This window comes from Pezoporus flaviventris, unplaced genomic scaffold (assembly GCF_033815535.1).
Source record: "Pezoporus flaviventris isolate CSIRO_AGI_PZ_B2104156 unplaced genomic scaffold, CSIRO_AGI_Pfla_v1 ptg000127l, whole genome shotgun sequence".
NCBI classification, from domain to species: Eukaryota; Metazoa; Chordata; class Aves; order Psittaciformes; family Psittacidae; genus Pezoporus; species Pezoporus flaviventris.
Window position 1 is genome coordinate 1,079,202 of NW_026892675.1, and position 22,349 is coordinate 1,101,550.

Here is a 22,349-nt window from a genome sequence, read left to right on the forward strand (position 1 = left end):
TTTCGGGAACAGCCTTTCAAGGCACTGTCTGAGCAGGCTTGTCTTTTCCTTGGATATCATCTGGAGCTGACGACACAGATGCTCCATGCTTCTGGCCATATGTTGTATCCAGACATGTCCAACCTATTTCATGGCTCAAAGACTCTGTGTTGTCCAGAACTACTCTATCACTTCTTCATTAACTTATATCTGTCCATCCAGGCAAAGCTTATTTTCCATCCCAGCTGCAGCTTACTCATGATTTCTCATTCCAGGGTTTGGGGGTTGAGTCACATTGGTCCAAGGAGTCATCTTATCTAACTGTAGGCTTTCACATCTGAATTAGTCACAGAAGGTTCCCCTTATGGAGACAAGGATGCATCTGGGGTCTTTGATTCAGCTTGGATCTATTTTAAACATCCATATCAGGGATTTCTTCTGGAAAAAGTAGATGGTTCTCTCCACTTGCAGTGAAGGGTGCTGGGCAGACACAGCTACAATGTGGGTTGTGTTCAGAGCAGACAGAGGCCATAGCCTGAAGAGTAAGTTTAAGTCTAATGGGAAACATCAGCTCACTGTGCTGATGTGTTGGGGTCCTTCAGGAACCCCACTCAAAAGTGAGGAGGTGAAAGCAGCTTTTCATACAACCATGGAATGGTTTGGGTTGCAAGGGAGCTTAAAGCTCACCCAGTTCCAGCCCCCTGCCACAGGCAGAAACACCTTCCAGTAGAGCAGGTTGCTGCAATCACCATCCAACCTGTCCTCAATCATTTCTGTTGGTTAATAATGTCTAATGCAGTAGAGCCTCAAAGCTCAGCATGCATAAATCACTTCCTGGACAGAATAGGAAAGCAAAATGGATGTCGGCAGTGTCCTGGCTGTGTGTTTGCTTTTAGAAAGGTTGCTAATAGCAGATATTAACTTCCTGACGAGGGGGTTAAATTCTGCATAGATGGATAGGAAATTTTTGCCTAGAAGATACTAGTGTTGGTTGGCTCTTTTTAGAGCCATAAGAAAGGAACTTTTCCCAATAAACCTGTGCCTAAAGGGGTTTCAGGAAACATGGAGAGGGGCTTAGGACAGGTGCCTGCAGGAACAGGCCAAGGGGAATGGCTTTAACCTGTCAGAGGGGAGACTGAGATGAGCTCTTAGGCAGAAGATCTTCCCTGTGAGGGTGCTGAGGCACTGGCACAGGGTGCCCAGAGAAGCTGTGTCTGCCCCATCCCTGGCAGGGTTCAAGGCCAGGTTGGACACAGGGGCTTGGAGCAAGCTGCTCCAGTGGAAGGTGTTGGGGCTGGAGCTGGAGGAGCTTTAAGGTCCCTTTCAACACAAACCAGGCTGGGATTCTATGATCCAGGCCCATGAAATTGTCCTTAATACACAAACATGCCAACACACTGACCCTCCAACTCACTGGCTTTGGCCATGAGCCATCTCTGTCAAGCAAGGCAGCTGTAGAAGTGAACTTTGTTGTTAACAAAGAAGAAAGTTTCTTTCTTGTTATCCCCAGCTAATTAGTCTCTGATGGCTTGTTATGAAGAATGAGGGAAGTCACATCCAAGTTTTCTGAGAAGCTTTTGTGGTGATGAGGAAACTTCCTTGGTAAACCCCAGAAGGTCTTGTTAAAGCTGATGACTCCTGGAAGGGCGCTTGGTCCCCAGGTACCACTTCTTGCTTTGGCAAAGTGAGCAGCATCACTTGTGATGGGAACAGCTGTGAGTGCTTGTATTGTGAAAGCCTGGATTTTGGGCCTGCTGGAGGGCTTTCTGTGCCCATGCAAGCTTGGTCCTACTCTCTCTTTAAAGACACTTCCCAGTCTTCATGACATGTGCAGATAATGTGGTTCTTGCTAATGGGGTGCTTTGTCCCTTCCTGCTTTTGACCCCTAATAAAGGGAGCTGGGGAAGCTCATTGCATTTCTCTTCACTTTTGGGCCTCCTCAAGGCCACTTCATACATTGAATTTCTTGTGATTAGTTGCCTAGGGATGGATTTATTTGTGTCTCTCTTTAGTTCTTTACCTGTTAAAAATGTTCTTAAACTGTTAAACTGAGGCATGTTGAAGTCCACTACCTCCATCCTCCATTTCTGACTGGCTTTCATAAATGTGATTTTCCTACCATTATGAATTTGGGATTGGAGAATAAGCATGGGTCACCTGACTCGACATCTAAAATTCCTTGCCTAGTTATGAGATAGTCAGGTCCCTTCTTGGGTGGTTGGGAATAAAAGGATGTTTTATCACATCCTAGGACAGCTGGTGAGAATGCATGTGGTCCAGAGCAGGTCTGAACATCAGAAAGACTTGTATATGCATGTCAGAATAGCTTTCTCTGGATTAAACTAATTCCAGTCAGGATGTGAAGGCCTCCTGGAGGTCAAACTGGATCAGCTGCCCCCCTCAAACCTATTTTCAGTTTGTTTTAATCCAAAAGACAGAACAAGAGGAAACTGCCTCAAGCTGCACCAGGGCAGGTTTAGATGGAGCTGAGGAACAATTCCTGCCCCAAAGGGTGCTCAGGCATTGGAACAGGCTGCCCAGGGCAGGGCTGCAGTCATCATCCCTGCAAGTGTTTACACACTGTGTAGATGTGTCCCTCAGTGCCATGGCTTAGTGGTGGCCTTGGCAGGGCTGGGAATGGTTGGACTGGATGAGCTTGAAGGGCTTTTCCAACCTGGTTGATTCAATGAGTCTAAAAGGAGCCCAGTTCATGCAGCCTGACCACAGCCTGTGATGGGGATGGAAACACAGTGAGGGGAGAGAGGTCTGTGTGTGTCTGTGTGTGTGTTAAAACTTGAACTCTTGAAACTGCTCTTTTTATCTGAACAAATACTAGAGATACAGAAACACACCTTCACTGAGCATGGATGGAGACACAAAACTGTGATTTAGTGACTCAACTTTTATTCATCTAAATTTTAAGAATGTGAAACTACTTCAGAACTCCTAATCCCTCCTCCCAACAGTCTTGAAAGAGTTAATTTAGTTGTCTTTTCAGTTGGACTAAAACTTTATAAAGGGGGAAAAAATATAAGATAATTGAAGGACTAAGAAACCACTTTTTTTGCATGTTTTCCTATAACTGGTGGTGGAAACTGTCACTTAAGTTGCAGGGAAGGAGTCAGATGCAATGAAATGCCACAGGTCAGGTTTGGTCTCCCTTATATAGAAATGTGGTGCCATTTGCTCTGTCCTGAAGTGCCCAGGACCTTGGCAAGCACTTGACATGTACATCCTGCAACCTTCAGAAGGGTTGGGTCATTCTGGAGCCACATCTGAAAGCTCAGAGGGAGACCCAGGGGCATCTCCAGGGTGTTAATAGTCAATGTTCAGGCAACTGAACTCTGTCCCAGATGCCTTTATGCTTCCTGACATGGTTCATCCAGTCTGATCCACCTACCCATGCTCATGTGAATGTTTCACTGGGATAATGGTCTAGGACTATGGAATTATGTCTGTGTGGTGCAGACATCATAGTGAAGAAATAACTGGGACAGCTCAGGAACAGACACACGTTACTTCATGACTTCTGGTTACCCAAAGCAGTGGTAAGTGCTCCATCCCTGGCAGTGTTCAAGGACAGGTTGGACACAGGGGCTTGGAGCAAGCTGCTCTAGCGAAAGGTGACCCTGCCTGTGGCAGGGGGTTGGGACTGGATGATCTGAAGGGACTATATGGTATCTAAAGATGAGAATTGCTAACTAATTGTTAGGTTAACAAGGCTGTCATATGAATATCATCTTTAATGTTCATGTCAATAGAGGCCAGGTTTTGAATCATCTCCACAAAAAACAATATCCTTCTCCAAAACATTTAGGCTGATCTAACAGCACCTGAAGCACAGACCCATGTCCAGCTCTTCCTGCCAAAAAGGTGCTTGCTATTTGAGGTATCAGAACCATTCATGCAGAAGACCCCCATCATGTATTTGACGTGGGAAGTTTGTGTCTACAGCCGGGGTGGCTGCATTTTATAGATCCCTTCTCTGCAAAGATTGAAACAGAATTCATATGATGATGCTCTCAGTAGAAAATGTATTTCCAAAACCTCAAGCCTGTTTCTTGTGTTGCTGGAATTCACCATGCTGCCTCCCCGGCATGTTAAACTGAGGTTTCTCTTGCCAACTCACTGAGCAGTTTCCTCCACACAGGACTATGGCAATCCAGTCCTCTATGAGTGAAGTAGCATCCAGTCTGGGTAAATGTTTGACCATTTCAGTTGTCTCTGCTTTGGAAGCTTTCTTAAACCCAAGAGGAAATAAGGACACCAGAATGGGTAATTCATCAGACAGTGATGAGCCCTACACATGACACTGCTCATTTAGACTCCTGTTTTCACAGAAGCTCAGACCAGAGGATCTTTTGAGGCCCAGCCTGGGCTTTCTGTGGCTCTATGATTCTATATGTATAGTCTAAGCCAAAATATCCAACAAAATGGAAGAAAACAAGATATGGTGAAAGTTTTGAAGGAAGTTCTCTGATATCAAAGGTGCCAAGCCCTTTAGCATTTAAGGATACAGATTCTGGCTCCTTCATTGACTGCAGGTCGAAGCCACATTGCCCCCACACCTATGACAGTTTATGCTTTCATACTGTTGTTTTTCTGAGCACATAAAAATTCTGTTCACCATCCATATACTTTCCCAATATAAGTTAATTCTCACTCACAACAGCTAAAGGAAAGATATTCTCCCCATCAGTGTGTTTTGGCTTTATTGAGACCCAGACAGCTCTCAGTTACCATCAGTTCTTTGTTCGTTCATTTATGGAAGCTTCCTACAAACTTAAATCTTATATGAAATAGACATTTTGGTTTTCGTGGTGTGCTTGAGCATGAGCAGGGCATGGACATGGGATATGGGTGCTTATCTCCAAGTGGAATTCCATTTCTCTCACCATTTAGGTAAAAGGTTATGTCAGATGAATGTAAAACACCACTTACAATGAATGGGAGGAGGTCTTGATGTGCCCAAAATGTCCCTAACACTGGGTGGTCTCAGCACAGTTCATCATCCTCCATTATGAATTATATTGTCTACAATTTTTTCCTTTAAATGAAATCTCCTGTGAAGCTGCAGCCTGGGGAGGGATTCCCTTTAACATTCAAAGGTGCAGCTTGAGACCTTGATTCCCACCAGCTTCTTCTCTTTGAAAGGCACAAACAAAAGCAATGAATCTTTTGAAACCTTTTCTGTGACTCTTTTTTCAGCAAGCAAATATAAAAGTACACTTCCTCTTCCCTCCCACCACAGCAGCTTTAATAAAGAGCTCACAGGTAAGAGGGAGGAATTTGATTGCAGCTGAGGGACAAGGTCAAGAATCTTGCAAGAAGAAGACATCTTTATCAGTGACAAAAGTTACAACTGTATCAAGGTGATTGGTGTTTCCTGTGAGGGAAAGAGGCCTGGGATAATTGAGGGTAATTTCTTCCTACAGGCTAATTTCTTCCTACAGGCTGTTGACTATGATGACAAATGAAGTATGAGGTTTCTTCTCCTCTTGGTTTCCTTCCAAGGAAGGAAGATGTGATTTGAGGGATCTATATCTCATTTAAAAATGTAATTGAGTTTTGTGCAGGAAGTTTGGAAGAATCTACATCAAATCATTGGGATTATTGGGAAAAATCCCTTTGTTTTAGTGCCCCATAGGCTTTCTGACTTGAGATGAACTGTTCATGTCCTGGATGACAGAAGTCTTCTATGTTGCCAGCGGCTGAAAAACCTCCTCCCGCATTTCACCAGAGACCGCTTCACCTCCCTGTTCCTCAGGCTGTAGATGAAGGGGTTGAGCATGGGGATGAGCACAGCATAGAAGATGGAGGCCACCTTATCCAGACTCCTGTGGCTAGAAGGAGGTTGTAGGTACATGAAGAATCCTGTCCCAAAGTACATGGAAACAGCCATCAAATGGGAGGCGCAGGTGTGGAAGGCTCTGGCCCTGCTCTGTGCTGAGCACATCCTCAGCACGGTGCGGATGATAGAGATGTAGGAGAGAAGAATGACCACACTTGCACACACTGCATTGACGGTGATGAAGGCAAAGATGACCATCTCACTGCTGTGCGTGTCAGAGCACACGAGCTTTAGCACAGGGAAAAGCTCACAGAAGAAGTGGTCGATGCGGTTGGGACCGCAGAAGGAACCTCCGAACACACACCATGTGCAGATGATGGCAGTGAGGAAGGCGAATAGGTAGGATGATGCTACCAGCTGCCAGCAGACACGGCTGGAGATGATGGTCACATAAAGCAGGGGCTGGCAGATAGCAACGTGCCGGTCATAGGCCATCACGGCGAGGAGGTGACACTCAATAGTAGCAAAGAAGGCAAAGGTGAGGAGCTGCATCATGCAGCCAGAGAAAGAAATGGTTTTGTCCTCTGATAACAGGTCTGCCAGCATCCTCGGGGAGATGACTGTGGAACAGCAGATGTCAGTGAAAGCAAAATGGGTGAGGAAGAAGTACATGGGGGTGTGGAGGCTGGAAAACACCCGAACCAAGATGATAATGCCAACGTTCCCCAAAATAGTGACAATGTAAATCAATAGAAAAAAGACAAAAAGAGGGGTCTGCAGACGTGGGCTGTCTGTAATTCCCAACAGGATGAATTTAGTCTGCGTGTGATTTCCTCCCATGACCAGGTGTTACCTGCTGAGGGAAAAGGAAGAGAAACATCAAACTGATCAAAAATGGAGATTCAGATTTGGACCATGCTAACTCTAATCAGTGACCGTTTAAACTATTACATTTTAGTATACATTACTGCATTTTTTCACCCCAATTTTATGTACTTCATGGTTTTAGGTTGAGATATTTCAAAAAGATCAAAGAGCATATTGAAGCAGCAAATACCATTTTTCAGATTTTTATGCTTGGACAATTAAAACTCTGGATTTATTCACAGATATCTGTTCTTTATATTTGGAAAAAATCAGATCTTCAATCACCAATTTGTGTTAGAAGACACCTCAGAGGAACCTCATAGGAGTAAACGTAAACCTGAAGCAAGGAAAAGTCACATTCCCAGTGAAATCCCAGCTTACACATGAATGACCTCCAGACATTTTTCCCTCGGCTTTTAGTTATCATTCCAGTCACCAGATCACATTTATCAGAATATTTGAGATCATTCACAACAGATAACATTCCCATGGATAAATACATAATTTATAAGTTTCTGAGCTCCAGCATGCTGAAACACCCTAAACCCATGGCATTAAGTTGCTTGCTTTCAAAAGTACTTGATGTTAAAACAGGTTGATTCCAAAGGCTGATTTGTTAGTGATGACATACTGCTGACAATCTGAAATGCTGCATTTCTTTATAACAAAACAAGAATAAATCAGTTCATCTTGCTTTAGCTGCCTATGTAAAAGAAACACAACCTGCATAAGCCATTGCTCCCTCTTCTGATAAAGAAAACACACATTGGTAAGGCTACTTTCTGATATAGCTCCCAAAAAAAGGGATACGAGAACATGCAGAAGCAGTCCCACTGCTTCAGTGTAGGGGAGGCTCTGCTTTGTGCTGCTGTTACCTCCTGTGCCCTCCTTCTGCCACCGAGTGATGGGAGCCAAGGATTTATCTCCAATGCAGCAGAGAACATCGACGTGCCAGCATCAGCTCTGTTAAGCACCTGATGTGAAGAGAGGGGAGCTCCTGCCAGACTCCAAGAGCCCAGCTTGTGGTGCTGGGGCTGTAAATACAGTTGCCTGTGCTCTCCTGGGAGGAAGCCTCCAGGGCTGCTCATGATTTACCAGAGGAAAACAAAGAGAAGGAAAAGCAAAGGGTGTGAAATCACCTCTGAAAGGCATTGTGGTGCTTGGGAATCTGAAAGACGTGGTGTGGATGAGCCAAACCTGAGCATAGCTGCAGAGCAGCAGTGATGAGCTGCTCATAGGATGCTTCCTACATACTTGGGGACCATGCAAAAGGCTCTGGTCTGAACTTGCTGACACAATGAATATGGGTTTAGAGATATTCTAGATCTTGCAGAAGGTTCCCAAATGGGACATGACGCACAAGTGACTCCATCTCTGGAACTGCTGCTGTCCCTTTGTGGACACTTGAGAGCCCAGTTTTCCAGCTCCAGTGAGGTTATCCGCATGTAGTACCGGGATGTCCAACAGCTGAGCTGCTGCCTCTGGACTTCCACTGTATTCAAGGGTGAAAAACAGGCATTTTGAGGCAGGGAGGAATTGTCCCATTGTGACCTAACAGGCCTGTATTCCCCTGAGCAGCCTCAGCTGGGGTTCCATCCCCACTCTTTTGCCCCCCAGTCTCTATTTGAGCTCATTCCCTGGAGGCTGAGCTTTTTTAGAGGAGTTGTGGTTTTGATTTTTGTGGATGGTGTATACACTTATGGAATCCTTTGATGGTGACCTAGGCTTGTTTATGGACTTGCATAGCAATTGCTGGAGTTGATTCTGACCAGGGGAATTGATGTGGCCTGAGGTGTCTTGTCTTATCTTGTCGTGGTTTAAACCCAGTCAGGCAACTTGTTCACTCACTCCCAGTGAGTGGTGCCGGGCTGACAACAATCGAGGCCCCCCCCCCCCACCCCCCCACCAGGGCTCTCCCCTTCCCCGCTCCCGAAGGAACAGGGAGGAGGATCGAAAGAGTGCAACTCCTACGGGTTGAGACAAGAACAGTCCAGCAACCAATGTACAACACAAATCACCACCGCTACTATCAACTACAACAATGATAAGGGAAAATAACAAGGGAACAGAATACGATACCACCGGCCAAGAAACGAGTCCCACCCGGAAGCCCCTGTCCTTCCGGGTAACTCCCAGTTACCCCCCACCCCGGGCATGATGTGCTGTGGTATGGAATACCTCCCTGGCTAGCCCGGGTCAGGCGCCCCATCTCTGCTTCCTCACAGCTTCCCCTCCTCCCTGGCAGAGCATGAGCCTCACAGAGTCCTTGGTCAGGGTAAACATCACTTAGCAACAACTGAAAACATCGGTTTCACCAACACTGTTCCCAGGCTGGAAGTCAAAACACAGCACTGCACCAGTTAACACAAAGGAAAAACATGACTGCTACTGCTGAACCCAGGACATATCTCCATCTTGGGCTTCCCTCCTTATATTCAAGTATTATTCTCTGGTCCTTACTGCGTTCTCCTTTAACATAGGTAATATTTGACTTATGCTCTTCAGTAGTTTGATAACACTTTGCTTTGGAAGTAGCTTTGTCGAAATCTGCTGGGTTTGTGACAGGACATCAGAGCTTCACTTGATACCAAGGTGTATTATTTTCCTACGGTATTCCTTAGGCCTCCAGACTTTGTTTTGAACCATTTCTAAGTCTTGCTTTGTTTCTACAGCTGACTTGTGCCAGAAGACCACAGACAGTCTGATTTACCTGCTTTACCTTATTGTCTGTAGAGTTTTTGCCCTGCCTCTTGGTCTCTTTAGAATTACACTGGACATTCAGCTTTGAGCTTCTTACTAGCTGTGTCAAAATGCTCTTCCACAGCTAAAGATCATGAAAGAGACTGTTCATCACCCACATACCTCCTAAACATAGGTTAATGTGCAGTCACAACCAGTAAAGATACATTCTCCGACATCAGTGCGTTTTGGCTTCTTTCAGACCCAGACAGCTCTAAGTTACCATCGATTCTGTGTTCAGGATTGCCTTTCATCTATGGAAATGTGCCACAGGCTTCATTGGTAAGTGAAATACACCATTTGATTTTCCTGGTATGCATTAGAACAAACTGGGCATAGACATGGGATGTGGGTGCAGATCTCTACCTGGAATTCCATTTATCTCACCATTTAAGTAAAGAGCACTGCAAATGAATGTAAAACTCCACTTAAATTGAATGGGAGGATCCATTGATTTGAATTATATTGTCTAAAATTTCTTCTTTGAAGTGAAATTTATTGTGAAGCTGCAGCCTGGGGAGGAATTCATATTCAAAGGCGCATCTTGAGACCTGGACTCCCACCCGCTTCTTCTCTTTGAAAGGCACAAACAAATGCAATGAATCTTTTGGAACCTTTTCTCTGACTCTTTTTCAGCAAGCAAATGTAAAACTACACTGCCTCTTCCCTCCCACCCCAGCAGCAGGTAAAGAACTCGCAGGTAAGAGGGAGGAATTTTATTGGAGCTGAAGGACAAGGTCAAGAATCATGCAAGAAAAAGACAACTTTTTCAGTGACAAAAGTTGTAACTCAGTAAAGCTGATTGGTGTTTCCTGTGAGGGAAAGAGGCCTGGGATAATTGAAGGTAATTTCTACCTCCAGGATGGTGCCTGCAAAGTGAATTGAAGTTTGAGGTTCCCCTCCTAATGATTTCCTTCCAAGGAAGATGTGATGGCTGGGTCTCTTTCTCATTCAATACTGTCACTGGCTTCTGAGCAGGAATTGTGGAAGAACGTAAATAAAGTCATGAGGGTTAGTGGAAAATATCGTTGTTTTAGTGCATCGCAGTCTTCTTCAGTTAGGATGAGCTGTTCATGTCCTAGATGACAGAACTCTTCTATGTTGCCAGCCATTTAAGAACCTTCTCCCGCACCTCACCAGAGCCAGCTTCACCTCCTTGTTCCTCAGGCTGTAGATGAAGGGGTTGAGCATGGGGGTAACCACGGAGTAGAAGATGGAGGCCAACTTATCCAGGGTCCTGTGGCTAGATGGACGTTGTAGGTACATGAAGAATGCTGTCCCAAAGAATAAGGCAACAGCAGTCAAATGGGAGGCACAGGTGTGGGAGGCTCTGGCCCTGCTCTGTGCTGAGCCCATCCTCAGCACGGTGCGGATGATAGAGATGTAGGAGAGAAAAATGACCGCACTTGCACACACCGCATTGATGGTGATGAGGGCAAAGATGACCATCTCACTGATGTGGGTGTCAGAGCACATGAGCTTTAGCACAGGGATGATGTCGCAGAAGAAGTGGTTGATGCAGTTGGGACCACAGAGGGAACCTCCAAACACACACCATGTGTAGATGGTGGCACTGAGGAAGGCAAATAGGTAGGATGATGCTACCAGCTGCCAGCAGACACGGCTGGAGATGATGGTCACATAAAGCAGGGGCTGGCAGATAGCAACGTGCCGGTCATAGGCCATCATGGCCAGGAGGTGACACTCAGCACTGCCAAAGAAAGTGAAGCTGAGGAACTGCATCATGCAGCCGGTAAAAGAAATGGTTTTGTCCTCTGATAACAGGTCTGCCAGCATCCTGGGGGAGATGACTGTGGAATAGCAGATGTCAGTGAAGGCAAAATGGGTGAGGAAGAAGTACATGGGGGTGTGGAGGCTGGGAGAAACCCGAACCAATGTGATAATGCTGAAGTTTCCCACCAGAGTGACAATGTAAATCAATAGAAACAAGAGAAAAAGAGGAGTCTGTGCATATGGGCTGTCTGTAATTCCCAACAGGATGAATTCAGTCTGTGTGTGATTTCCTCCCATGACCAGGTGTTACCTGCTGAGACAAAAGGAATTAAAACATCACACTGATTAAAAAGAGATATTCAGGAGTGGATCTAACTACACTCAGTCACTAGTTTAACTTTGACATTTTGGTGGAATTAATATAGTTTACTGTATTTTCTATCCCACATTATATATATGTTTTTCACTTGTGGTACTTTCAATAGGACAGGGAGCACGTAGAAGCAACAAATGGCACTTGTTGCTGGGATAACATAAAACTATGGATTTATTCAAACACGTGTGTTTTCAGGTATGCTGAAAGAATCAGATCTTTATTCACTTTCGGTTTGGCAGCAATTTGTGCTGGAAGACACCTCACAGGGACCTCGTAGCAGTGAATGTAAACCTGGAGCAAGAGAAAGTCCCAGTCCCAGTGAAATCCTATTTTAGACATTAATGTCCTCTAGGTGTATTGCCTTGACTTCTAATTATCATTCATGTCACCAAATCACATTTATCAAACTATTTGAGATCATTAACAACAGATAACATTAACATTGGTTAAATGGACAATAAACCATCCTAAACCCATGGGCACTAATTTGCTTCCTTAAAAACAGAGTTGATATTTAAAACACGCTGATTCCAAATTCTGATTTGTTAGTGATTATATTCTGTTGTCAATCTGAAATTTTTATTTCTTTATAACAAAGTAAGATTCCTCCTCATTTAACACTTGAACAAATTAGTGCATCTGCTTTAGCTGCCTATGCAAAGGAAACACAACCTGCATCAGACATTACTCCCTCTTCTTATAAAGAAAACCCACATTGGTAAGGCTGTTTTCTGACACAGCTTTACCAAAGAGGATGCAAGAACATGCAGACACAAGCCCACTGCCTCAGTGCAGGCGAGGCTCTGCTTTGTGTTGGTGTTACCTCTTGTGCCTTCCCTCTGCCACCGAGTGATTGGAGCCAAGGATTTATCCCCAACGCAGCAAGAACATCTATGTGCCAGCATCAGCTCTGTTAAGCACCTGATGTGAAGAGAGGTGAGCTCCTGCCAGACTCCAAGAGCCCAGCTTGTGGTGCTTAGGCTGTAAATACAGTTGCCTGTGCTCTCCTGGGAGGAAGCCTCCAGGGCTGCTCATGTTTTGCCAGAGAAAAACAAAAAGAAGGAAAAGCAAAGGGTGTGAAATCACCTCTGAAATGCATTGTGGTGCTTGGGCATCTGAGGGATGTGGAGTGTATGAGCCGTCCCTGAGAACAGCTGCACAGCAGCAGTTACAGGCAGCTCATAGGATGCTTCCTACACACTTGTGGACCATGCAAATGTTTTGGTCTGAACATACTGACACAATGAAAATGGGTTTAGAGACATTCCAGATCTCGCACACAGTTCTCAAAAGGGACATGAAGAGCAAGTGACTCCATCTCTGGAGCTGCTGATGCTCCTCTGTGGAGGGTGAACCCAGTTTTCCAGCCCAAATGGGGTTACCCACCTGTAGTGCCTGGATGTCCAACAGCTGAGCAGGTGCCTCTGGACTTCCACTGTATTCAAGGGTGAAAAACAGGCATTTTGATGCAGGGAGGAATTGTCCCATTGTGACCTAATAGGCCTTTATCCCCCTCACCAGCCTCAGCTGGGCTCCAACCCCACCCTCTTCCTGTTGTTCCCTCATCTCTATTTAAGCTCAGAACAGGCAGATTGAGCTTTACTAGAGCAGTTCTGGTTTCCAGTTTAGTAGGAGTTCAGCACACCTATGCAGTCTTTTGGTGGCCATCTAGGATTTCTCATATATCTTCCTTGCAATTTTTTCACCTGATCCTGAACAAGGGATTAACTCGACCTGACTTGGTTTGGTCTTGAATCTGCCTCCTCATCACCAGCTTTCCTGATGCTCTGGAGCTTTGGTTGAACTTGGTCCATGTCTCTGTTCCTGCCCTGCTTCTCTTGCTCAGGTACCGTGAGATGGTCCCTGCACACCAGGGTGTTCTCCTTTGGTTCTGTTTAGACAGATAAAGGAGACAAACCCCTGTGGCAGACCCCAGGCTCCTGCACAGTAGAACCCATCACCCTCTGCACCTGACAGCCCAGCCAGAGCTCACTGCTCTGACAGTCATTTTCCATCCAGAACATGTCCTACATGAGCAAATTAGGAGGTAGTTTTTCAGTGGTGAAAAGCAGAGAAACAAATTGATCCTTACATTCAAGTGTTGTTATCTTTTCCTTAGTGCCTTTTCCTTTACCAGGTATAACATTAGACTTTCAGTCTTCAGTACATTGGCAACACTTTGGTTTGGAAGTATCTTTGGTATGATGTTTATCTGCTGGTTTTGTGACAGAGGACACCAGAGCTTCACTTTTACCAAGCACTTTGCCTTCCCCAGCCTCTTCCTTAGGCTTCCAGGCTTGGTTTGGAACCATTTCTAGGTCTTACTTTCTTCCTATGACTTGTTTGTGCAACAAGACCACAGACAATCTGATTTATCTACACTCTTTTATTGCCCTTAGTGGTTATTTTTTTCCCCTATGTCTTGGTCTTTTCTGATCTACACTTAACATTATTACCTGGCTCCTTGCTAGCCTGTCAAAAATATCTTCCAAAGCTGTCAGCATCTCCAGGTGATAGTTTAAAACCTGCATTAAGACTTAAAACCTGCATTCTTTCAAACTGCAAACTCCAGCACCTCACTGCACACCATGGGGCAGGATGAAGGATGCTGGCACTCTGCAGGAAATGGGAGACATTCTCATAGGGTTGCTGATGGCTTCTGCCCCTCCTGGTGCCCTGGTGATGGAGGCACAGGGCAAGGGCTGAAATCCATCCCTGCTCTGCATGCAGCTGGATCCAAACTGGGACTCAGCTTTAACTTCTTAGGGATCAGTGCTTAAATCCTTCTTATGTCCATCATAGCGGAGAGGAGAGCCTCTGCCCCCCATGTCCTGCAGGGTGGCCACGAGGGCAGTGTGAGCAGTGTGAGGATTTGGGACCAGGACTGATGCAAAGCAAGGAGGGACCATATCCGTGCACACCCCCCTATGTCCACCACATCCATACACATATCCCATGCCCTGCGGAGCAGGCTCAGCCCCATCCATCTCCTGCTGTGGCTGCAGGGCTGGTATTGAGCAGGGAGATGAGGAGGTGAGAGTGGCAGAGCTGACAGCAGGAGGAGGATGGCGGATGCTCATCTGCAACATCGCACAGTGTCCTGCGGCTCCTGTGAATGGTTTTACTGCTGGAGAGAGAAGGAAAGGGGAGCATGTGGCTCTGGAAAGAATTGGAACCCAAAATGATGCCCAGACTGTGGGGGTTTGCTCCCAGTGTGCACTGCCAGGGGTTCCAGATGATCTCTGGTGGGAATCTGTGTGACATGCACTTTCCTTTCATGTTTGGCTGTAGAAGGAGGTTCCCCGTAATCCCCATGAAGGCTTTAACCTGTCAGAGGGGAGACTGAGATGAGCTCTTAGGCAGAAGCTCTTCCCTGTGAGGGTGCTGATGCGCTGGCACAGGGTGCCCAGAGAAGTTGTGGCTGCCCCATCCCTGGCAGTGCTTAAGGCAAGGTTGGACATAGGGGCTTGGAGCAAGCTGCTCCAGTGGAAGGTGTTGGGATTGGACCTGGATGAGCTTTAAAATCCCTTCCAAGCCAAACCAGGCTGGGATTCTATGAATCCCCTCAAATACAGCCAACAGCATTCTATTACCTACAGAACATGATGTCCAGTTCATTTCTTAGTCTCAGAGTTGTGAGGAGCAGCCTGCCAACACCTTCCTGACCTTGAGTGGGGAAAACCATGGAAATAATAGAATCATAGAATTGTTAGGGTTGGAAGGGACCTTAAGATCATCTAGTTCCAGCGCCCCTGCTGTGGGCAGGGACACCTTACGCTAAATCATATCACCCAAGGCCTCGTCCAACCTGGCCTTGAACACTGCCAGGGATGGAGCATTCACAACCTCCCTGGGCAACCCATTCCAATGCCTCACCACCCTAACAGGAAAGAATTTCCTTCTTATATCCAACCTAAACTTCCCCTGTTTCAGTTTTAACCCGTTACCCCTTGCCCTGTCACTACAGTCCCTAATGAAGAGTCCCTCCCCAGCATCCCTATAGACCCCCTTCAGATACTGGATGGCTGCTATGAGGTCTCTTCTCCAGGCTGAACAGCCCCAACTTCCTCAGCCTGTCTTCATACGGGAGGTGCTCCAGTCCCCTGATCATCCTCGTGGCCCTCCTCTGGACTTGTTCCAACAGTTCCATGTCCTTTTTATGTTGAGGACACCAGAACTGCACACAATGCTCCAGGTGAGGTCTCACAAGAGCAGAGTAGAGGGGCAGGATCACCTCCTTCGACCTGCTGGTCATGCTCCTTTGAATGCAGCCCAGGATACGGTTGGCTTTCTGGGCTGCAAGCGCACACTGAAGCTGGCTCATGTTCATTTTCTCATCAGCACCCCCAAGTCCTTCTCCACAGGGCTGCTTTGAATCTCTTCTCTGCCCAACCTGTAGCTGTGCCTGGGACTGCTCCCACCCAGGTGTAGGACCTTGCACTTGGCATGGTTAAACCTCACGGGGTTGGCATCAGCCCACCTCACAAGCGTGTCAAGGTCCCTCTGGATGGCATTCCTTCCCTCCAGGGTATCAACCGAACCACACAGCTCGGTGTCATGGGCAAACTTGCTGAGGGCACACTCAATCCCACTGTCCATGTCAGCGACAAAGATGTTAAACAAGACCGGTCCCAACACCGATCCCTGAGGGACACCACTCGTTACTGGTCTCCAGCCAGACATTGAGCCATTGACAACAACTCTTTGTGTGCGGCCATCTAGCCAGTTCTTTATCCACCGAGTGGTCCATCCATCAAATTGATGTCTCTCCAATTTGGAGACAAGGATGTCGTGTGGGACAGTGTCAAACGCTTTGCACAAGTCCAGGTAGATGACATCAACTGCTCTACCCCTGTCCATCAGTTCTGTAGCGCCATCATAGAAGGCCACCACATTGGTCAGGCAGGATTTCCCCTTAGTGAAGCAATGCTGGCTGTCACCAAGCACCTTGTTGATTTTCATGTGCCTTAGCATGCCTTCCAGGAGAACCTGATCCAAGATGTTGCCAGGCACAGAGGTGAGACTGACTGGTCTGTAATCCCCCGGGTCATCCATTTTCCCCTTCTTGAAAATGGGGGTTATATTTCCCTTTTTCCAGTCATCGGGAACTTCACCTGACTGCCATGATTTCCCAAATATGACGGCCAGCGACTTTCAACTTCATTCGCCAGCTCCTTCAGGACCCTCAGATGGATCTCATCAGGACCCATGGACTTGTGCACGTTCAGATTTTTAAGATGGTCTCGAACCAGTTCCTCTCCTACAGTGGGCGCAAGGTCTTCATTCTCACAGTCCCTGCATCTGCCTTCCAAGACTTGGGTGGTGTGGTCAGAGCCTTTGCCAGTGAAGACCGAGGCAAAGAAGTCATTTAGAACCTCAGCCTTCTCCAAATCCTGTATAGCCAATTCTCCCGAGAGCTTCCTGAGGGGGGCTACATTCTCCGTAGTCTGTTTTTTATTTGCTATGTACCTGTAGAATCCCTTCCTGTTATCTTTAATACCTCTAGCTAAGTTTAATTCTAACTTGGTCCCTAGCTTCCCGGACAATATCCCTATACTTTTCCCATGCCACCTGTCCTTGTTTCCACTTATTATAAGCCTCTTTTTTCATTTCAGTTTTCCTCAGGAGCTCCTTATCCATCCAAGGAGGTCTCCTGGCCCTCCTGCTGCACTTCCTTCTGGTTGGGATGCAACACTCCTGAGCTTGCAGCAGGTGATCCTTGAATATCAACCAACAGTCTTGGGCCCGTCTGCCCTCTAGGGCTGTATCCCATGGAACCTTACTAAGCATGTTCACCCATGAGAACAAGGGCCTGCAAGCGTGAGGCTTTTCCTATCTGCCTATAGAGTGCTTCATCCGCAGGTTCTCCTTGATCAGGCGGTCTATAACAGATCCCTACAGTAATGTCTCCCATAGCTATATTCCCTTTAACCCTGACCCACAACTCTCTGTGGACTGCTCACCTGCCCCCAGACACAGTTCCATACTCTCCAGCCTATCCCTAACATAAAAGGCAATGCCCCCTCCCCGCCTGCCAGGCCTGTCTTTTCTAAAGAGCCTGTAACCTTCCATCCCAACACTCCAGTCATAGGAGCCATCCCACCATGTTTCTGTGATTCCCATTATATCATACCCCCCTAGACATGCACACATCTCTAATTCCTCTTGTTTGTTCCCCATGCTACAGGCATTTGTATAGAGGCATCTGAGCCGAGCTCCAACTGAAGCCGGCTCATTAGCTGGAGCAGCTGGGATATCTCTACACTGCTCCGAGCATTTATTATAGGTGCTGGACACTGACTGGGTGTGTTGGGATGGAATGATGCCCCCTCCCCCAACACATCTAGTTTAAAGCCTCCTTGACCAGTCTGGCAAGCCTCTTACCAAAACTGCTGTTTCCCTTCCTTACCATCAGGCAAGCTCCACCAGCCCCCACTAGACCTGGCCTACAAACTTGGGTCCCATGTTCAAGACACCCAAACCCCTGACCATGGCACCACCCTTTTAACCAGTTATTAACCTGGCTAATCCTCCTGGCTTTTTTTAGGTCCTCCCCTGTACCCTGGAGAATTGATGAAAAGACCACCTGAGCTCCAGAGCCCCTAACTACCTCTCCCAGGGCTCTGTAGTCCTTCTTTATGTTCCCCAGGCTACTACTATCTATGTCCCTAGCACCCACATGTATCACCAGAAGTGGTTAATAGTCCATGGGACTTACTAGAGCAGGCAGCCTCTCTGTCACATCCCTGATCCATGCCCCTGGTAGGCAACACACCTCCCTTGAGACAGGGTCAGGCCGAAGACGAGTGTTTCTGTCCCTTTCAGTGTAGAGTCCCCTACTACTATGACCCACCACTTTTTCCTGGCAGCACCAGTAGAGATCTTCTTTACCAGGGCATCAGCCGGCTGTTTCTTTCTCATTAGCCCCCTGCAGGACAGCAAAGCAGTTCTGCCTGGGGACAACAGATTTAGGGGGAAGCCCCTTGCTTTTGATTGTCCTTTTCCTACTTTATTTGTTGTTTTTTTTTGTCACTAATTCCCAGCTTCCCAGATTAACGGCCTCCTTCTTGCCTTCATGACCTAGAGGTGAAGCTTGAGGCCCCTGCACAGTTTGGGCTGGGAGCAAGCATTCCTGCTTCCTCTCCGATTCCCTGACATCTCGCAGCCTATTAACAACATCCCCCAGCTCAGCCACCTGCTGCAGGAGGACCTCCACCAGGGAGCACCTAGTGCCGCCCAGCCCATTGTGCACCATTCCCTCACAAGACCAGTGCAGACAGTCTCTACCCCCTGAGCTCTGCGCTGCAGCCTCCCCTCTCATCGGCCCTGTCTGGGTGCCTACGCTGCCACCGCCGGGGCAGCCAGAGCAGAGCTCCCTGACCGGGCCCTGCTCATACGATGAGTGCTCACCATCCTGCTCACCTGCCCGCGCGAACTGCCTCGACCCGCTCTGTTCGTCACGCTCCTGTTTGCTCGCGCTCCCTGGGGCAGGTTTTTAACCAGTCAAGGCTGGTGCCGCTGCTTCAGGCTCCGCCCCCTGTGAGTCAGCTGCTCACGTCAGCTGAGCTGCCGGCTGCTGGGCAGGTCCTGTCGAGGACTTGAGGCTCCCTCGGTGGCTCTTGTCGCTCTGAGTTGAGGTTCCTGGACGCTGATCTCCCCCCCCCCCCCCCCCCCCCCCCCGCTCAAACTGACTGGTCTGTAATTCCCCAGGTCATCCATTTTCTGATCTAAGTTTCCTCAAGGGTCTTTTTAGCAGTTGCTAGACAGGATTCTGACCAGGGGATTGACTTGGCTTGGCCTTGTATCTGCTTCACCATCACCAACTTTCCTGATGCTCTGGAGTCTTGGCTGCAGTTGACATTGTTCTGTGTCCTTGCTCTACTTCTCTCGCTCAGGTACTGTGGGATGGTCCCTACACACTGTGGTGTTCTCCTTTGTCTCTGTTTAAAGAGATTAAGGAAACAAACCCCTGTGGCAGTCCCTATGCTCCTGCAGAGTAGAAACCATCACCTTCTGCCCCCAACAGCGCAGCCAGTGCTCACTGCTCTGGCAGTATCTCTCCATCCAGACCACGTCCCTGCATGGGTAAAAATGGAGTTATTCTTCTCAGGGATAGAAATAGAGTAGAAAGGGGAACTTATTTCCCAGTATTTTTCTCTGGTCATTATTTAATTTTCCTTTACCAAGTATGATATTAGACTTCCAGGGCAGGACCTCTGTTGTCTACCTGGTATGGGTGAATTCTGCTTCACAATGATAGGAAGAGCCGACCCACTAATAGGGAGCATGAGCTGGGATTAGACCATCGTGAGACAGGTTAGTTTTACACTACTGATGGTGTGTTGTTGCAATAGTAATCCTGCTCAGTACGAGAGGAACCACAGGTTCATACCCTTGGTGCGTGCACTTGTCTGAGGAGCCACTGGTGCGAGGCTACCATCTGCGGGCTTATGACAACGCCTCTAAGAACCTGCCTAGATGCGTCATTGGTCGCTTGTGATTGACCCAGGAGATGACAGTCTTGCTCAGAATGCATGGATAAAGGTCTTTCCGAATCTTCATTAGTGAAGACAGGCTTTCCTCATAGGAGAAGGAAAACTCCTGTCTTCAAACCCCGGCTGATGGAGCTTGCCTAGCCTTGTATGGTCTTCCATCAAAGAGAAGGACACTCTTACAAAACCTACGACCTGTGGACTTTGCTGTCACTGTCCTAGCTAGCTAGGTTGTGGCAGTTAAATCTCAGGTTTAAAGGGTGGGGCCAGTTCTACGCAAGCTGCGCTTCACCTAAAAAAATCCACTGAGGAGTCTGGAAGGGCTCACTCTCACTTGTCTATGGGCAGGCAAGGGTCGAAACAGTAGGTGACAAGGTGCATGGGAAGCTGCAGATTCAATGCTGCATATGGGCAGACCAGAGCATGGGTACTTTGAATTAGATCAGGAGTTGACAGTTGTGGTTGGACACTTCCTGATTGCCTAAGCAACCTTTTTTCCAGCCAGATTTGGATATCCCACTTGCCCTTGGTCATCGTGCTTGTAGTAAGCGTGGTTAAAGCCCTTCCCAAATGTTTGCTCGCAAAGCCAAGCCATCAATACTGATTCTAGCTCATTCATTCACAAAGACAGAAGCCACTTTTCCCCTGCCTTAAGACAACATCTCCTATCAAGTTGCTGTTCAGCAGAGCACACACAAGAGACTGTTCACCATCCATATACATTACAAATACAAGTTAATTCCCACTCACAACAGGTAAAAGAAAGATTTTCCCACACCAGTGTGTTTTGGCTTGACACCCAGAAAACTCTCAGTTATCACTGATTGTGTGTTCGGGATTGTCTTTCATCCATGGAAACTAGACACATGCTTAACTTTTATATGAAAACCACTATTTGATTTCCTGGTGTACTTTAGCATGAGCTTGGCATGGCCGTGGGATGTGGGTGCTTATCTCCAGATGGAATTCCATTTCTCTCACCATTTGAGTGAACGGCACTTCAGATGAATGTAAAACACACTTAAAATAAATGCAAGGATCCTTTGATGTGCCCAAATTGTCCTTAACAGTGGGTGGCCTCAGCACAGTTCATCATTTTGTATTACAAATTATATTATCTACAATTTCTTCTTTGGAGTGAAATCTCTTGTGAAGCTGCAGCCTGGGGAGGGATTCCCCTTGACATTTTAAGGTGCAGCTTGAGATCTTGATTCCCACCAACTTCTCTTTGAAAGGCACAAACAAATGCAATGAATCTTTTGGAACCTTTTCTCTGACTTTTTCAGCAAGCAAATGTAAAACTACACTTCCTCTTCCCTCCCACCCCAGAGGCATTAATAAAGAGCTCACAGATAAGAGTGAGGAATTGTATTGGAGCTGAAGGAGAAGGTCAAGAATCTTGTGAGAAAAACAGATATTTATCAGTGACCAAGGCTATAACTCAATAAAGCTGACTGGTGTTTTACATGAGGAAAAGAAGCCTGGGATAATTGTGGCTAATTTCTTCCTCAAAGCTGGTGACTGTGAATTGAAATGAAGTTTGATGTTCCTTCTCCTCTTGGTTTCATTAGGGTGATGTCATACATCCGCTTGAAGGGACATAGGGGTTGCTGTGACTCCCTCTCCTGGTCAAAGTCCCCCTGGGTACCATAAGCTCAGCCATCAACACCTGATGATATTAAAAAGCACAGGGAAGTGTTGCAGCATCCACAGCGTTGTGGCTGCTTGTGCAGAGCCTCGGCAGCTCTGGAATAGGGAAGAGAAATGTGCAATGTGGTCCCCTGTCCCCTTGCACCCATTCCAAACGCTGGTCCTGTCTCTGTGCTGGCACCCGGAACCTCACCATCTTGTCCCACACCTCCCACCTCCATGCTCAATCCCAGCCTGACAGCAGGAGATGGATGGGGAGAAGCCATGGCCTTGGGGACCAGGAATGTGTGCAGGGAGGTCACTGACACAGGGATAAAGTCTGGAGGGGGCAGAGAGCAAAGGGGCTGCTCCATAGTCCCCCTCAAACTGCAAACTCCAGCACCTCACTGCACACCATGGGGCAGGATGAAGGATGCTGGGGCTCTGCAGGAAACAAGGGACATTCTCATATGGATGCTGATGGCTTCTGCCACTGGTGGTACCCTGGTGGTGGAGGCACTGGGCAAGGGCTGAAATCCCCCTATGCTCTGCATGGAGCTGGCTCCAAACTGGGACTCAGCTTTCAATTCTTTGGGATCAGTGCTTAAATCCTTCCTATAGCCATCATAGCAGAGAAGAGAGCCTCTGCCCTCCATGTGCTGCAGGGTGGCCACAGGGACTCTGTGACCAGTGAGAGGATTTGGGACCAGGACTGATGCAAAGCAAGGAGGGACCATCTCCT

The 22,349-nt window shown here is 47.2% G+C and overlaps 2 protein-coding genes and 1 long non-coding RNA gene across 3 annotated transcripts in view; 1 reads left to right on the forward strand and 2 right to left on the reverse strand.

Moving 5' to 3' along the window:
- Positions 1–22,349, forward strand: part of LOC133282523 (uncharacterized) — a 471,436-nt gene that overhangs the window by 370,436 nt on the left and 78,651 nt on the right. The gene's annotated exons all lie outside the window — the stretch shown is intronic.
- Positions 5,651–6,610, reverse strand: LOC133282538 (olfactory receptor 8U3-like). Its single transcript, XM_061478547.1, has one exon. The coding sequence runs from the start codon at positions 6,608–6,610 to the stop codon at positions 5,651–5,653; it is 960 nt and encodes a 319-aa protein (XP_061334531.1).
- Positions 10,448–11,407, reverse strand: LOC133282539 (olfactory receptor 8U3-like). Its single transcript, XM_061478548.1, has one exon. The coding sequence runs from the start codon at positions 11,405–11,407 to the stop codon at positions 10,448–10,450; it is 960 nt and encodes a 319-aa protein (XP_061334532.1).

Coding starts and splice junctions, on each gene's coding strand:
- LOC133282538 (XM_061478547.1), bottom strand. CDS start 6,610: ATGGGAGGAAATCACACGCAGACTAAATTCATCCTGTTGGGAATTACA.
- LOC133282539 (XM_061478548.1), bottom strand. CDS start 11,407: ATGGGAGGAAATCACACACAGACTGAATTCATCCTGTTGGGAATTACA.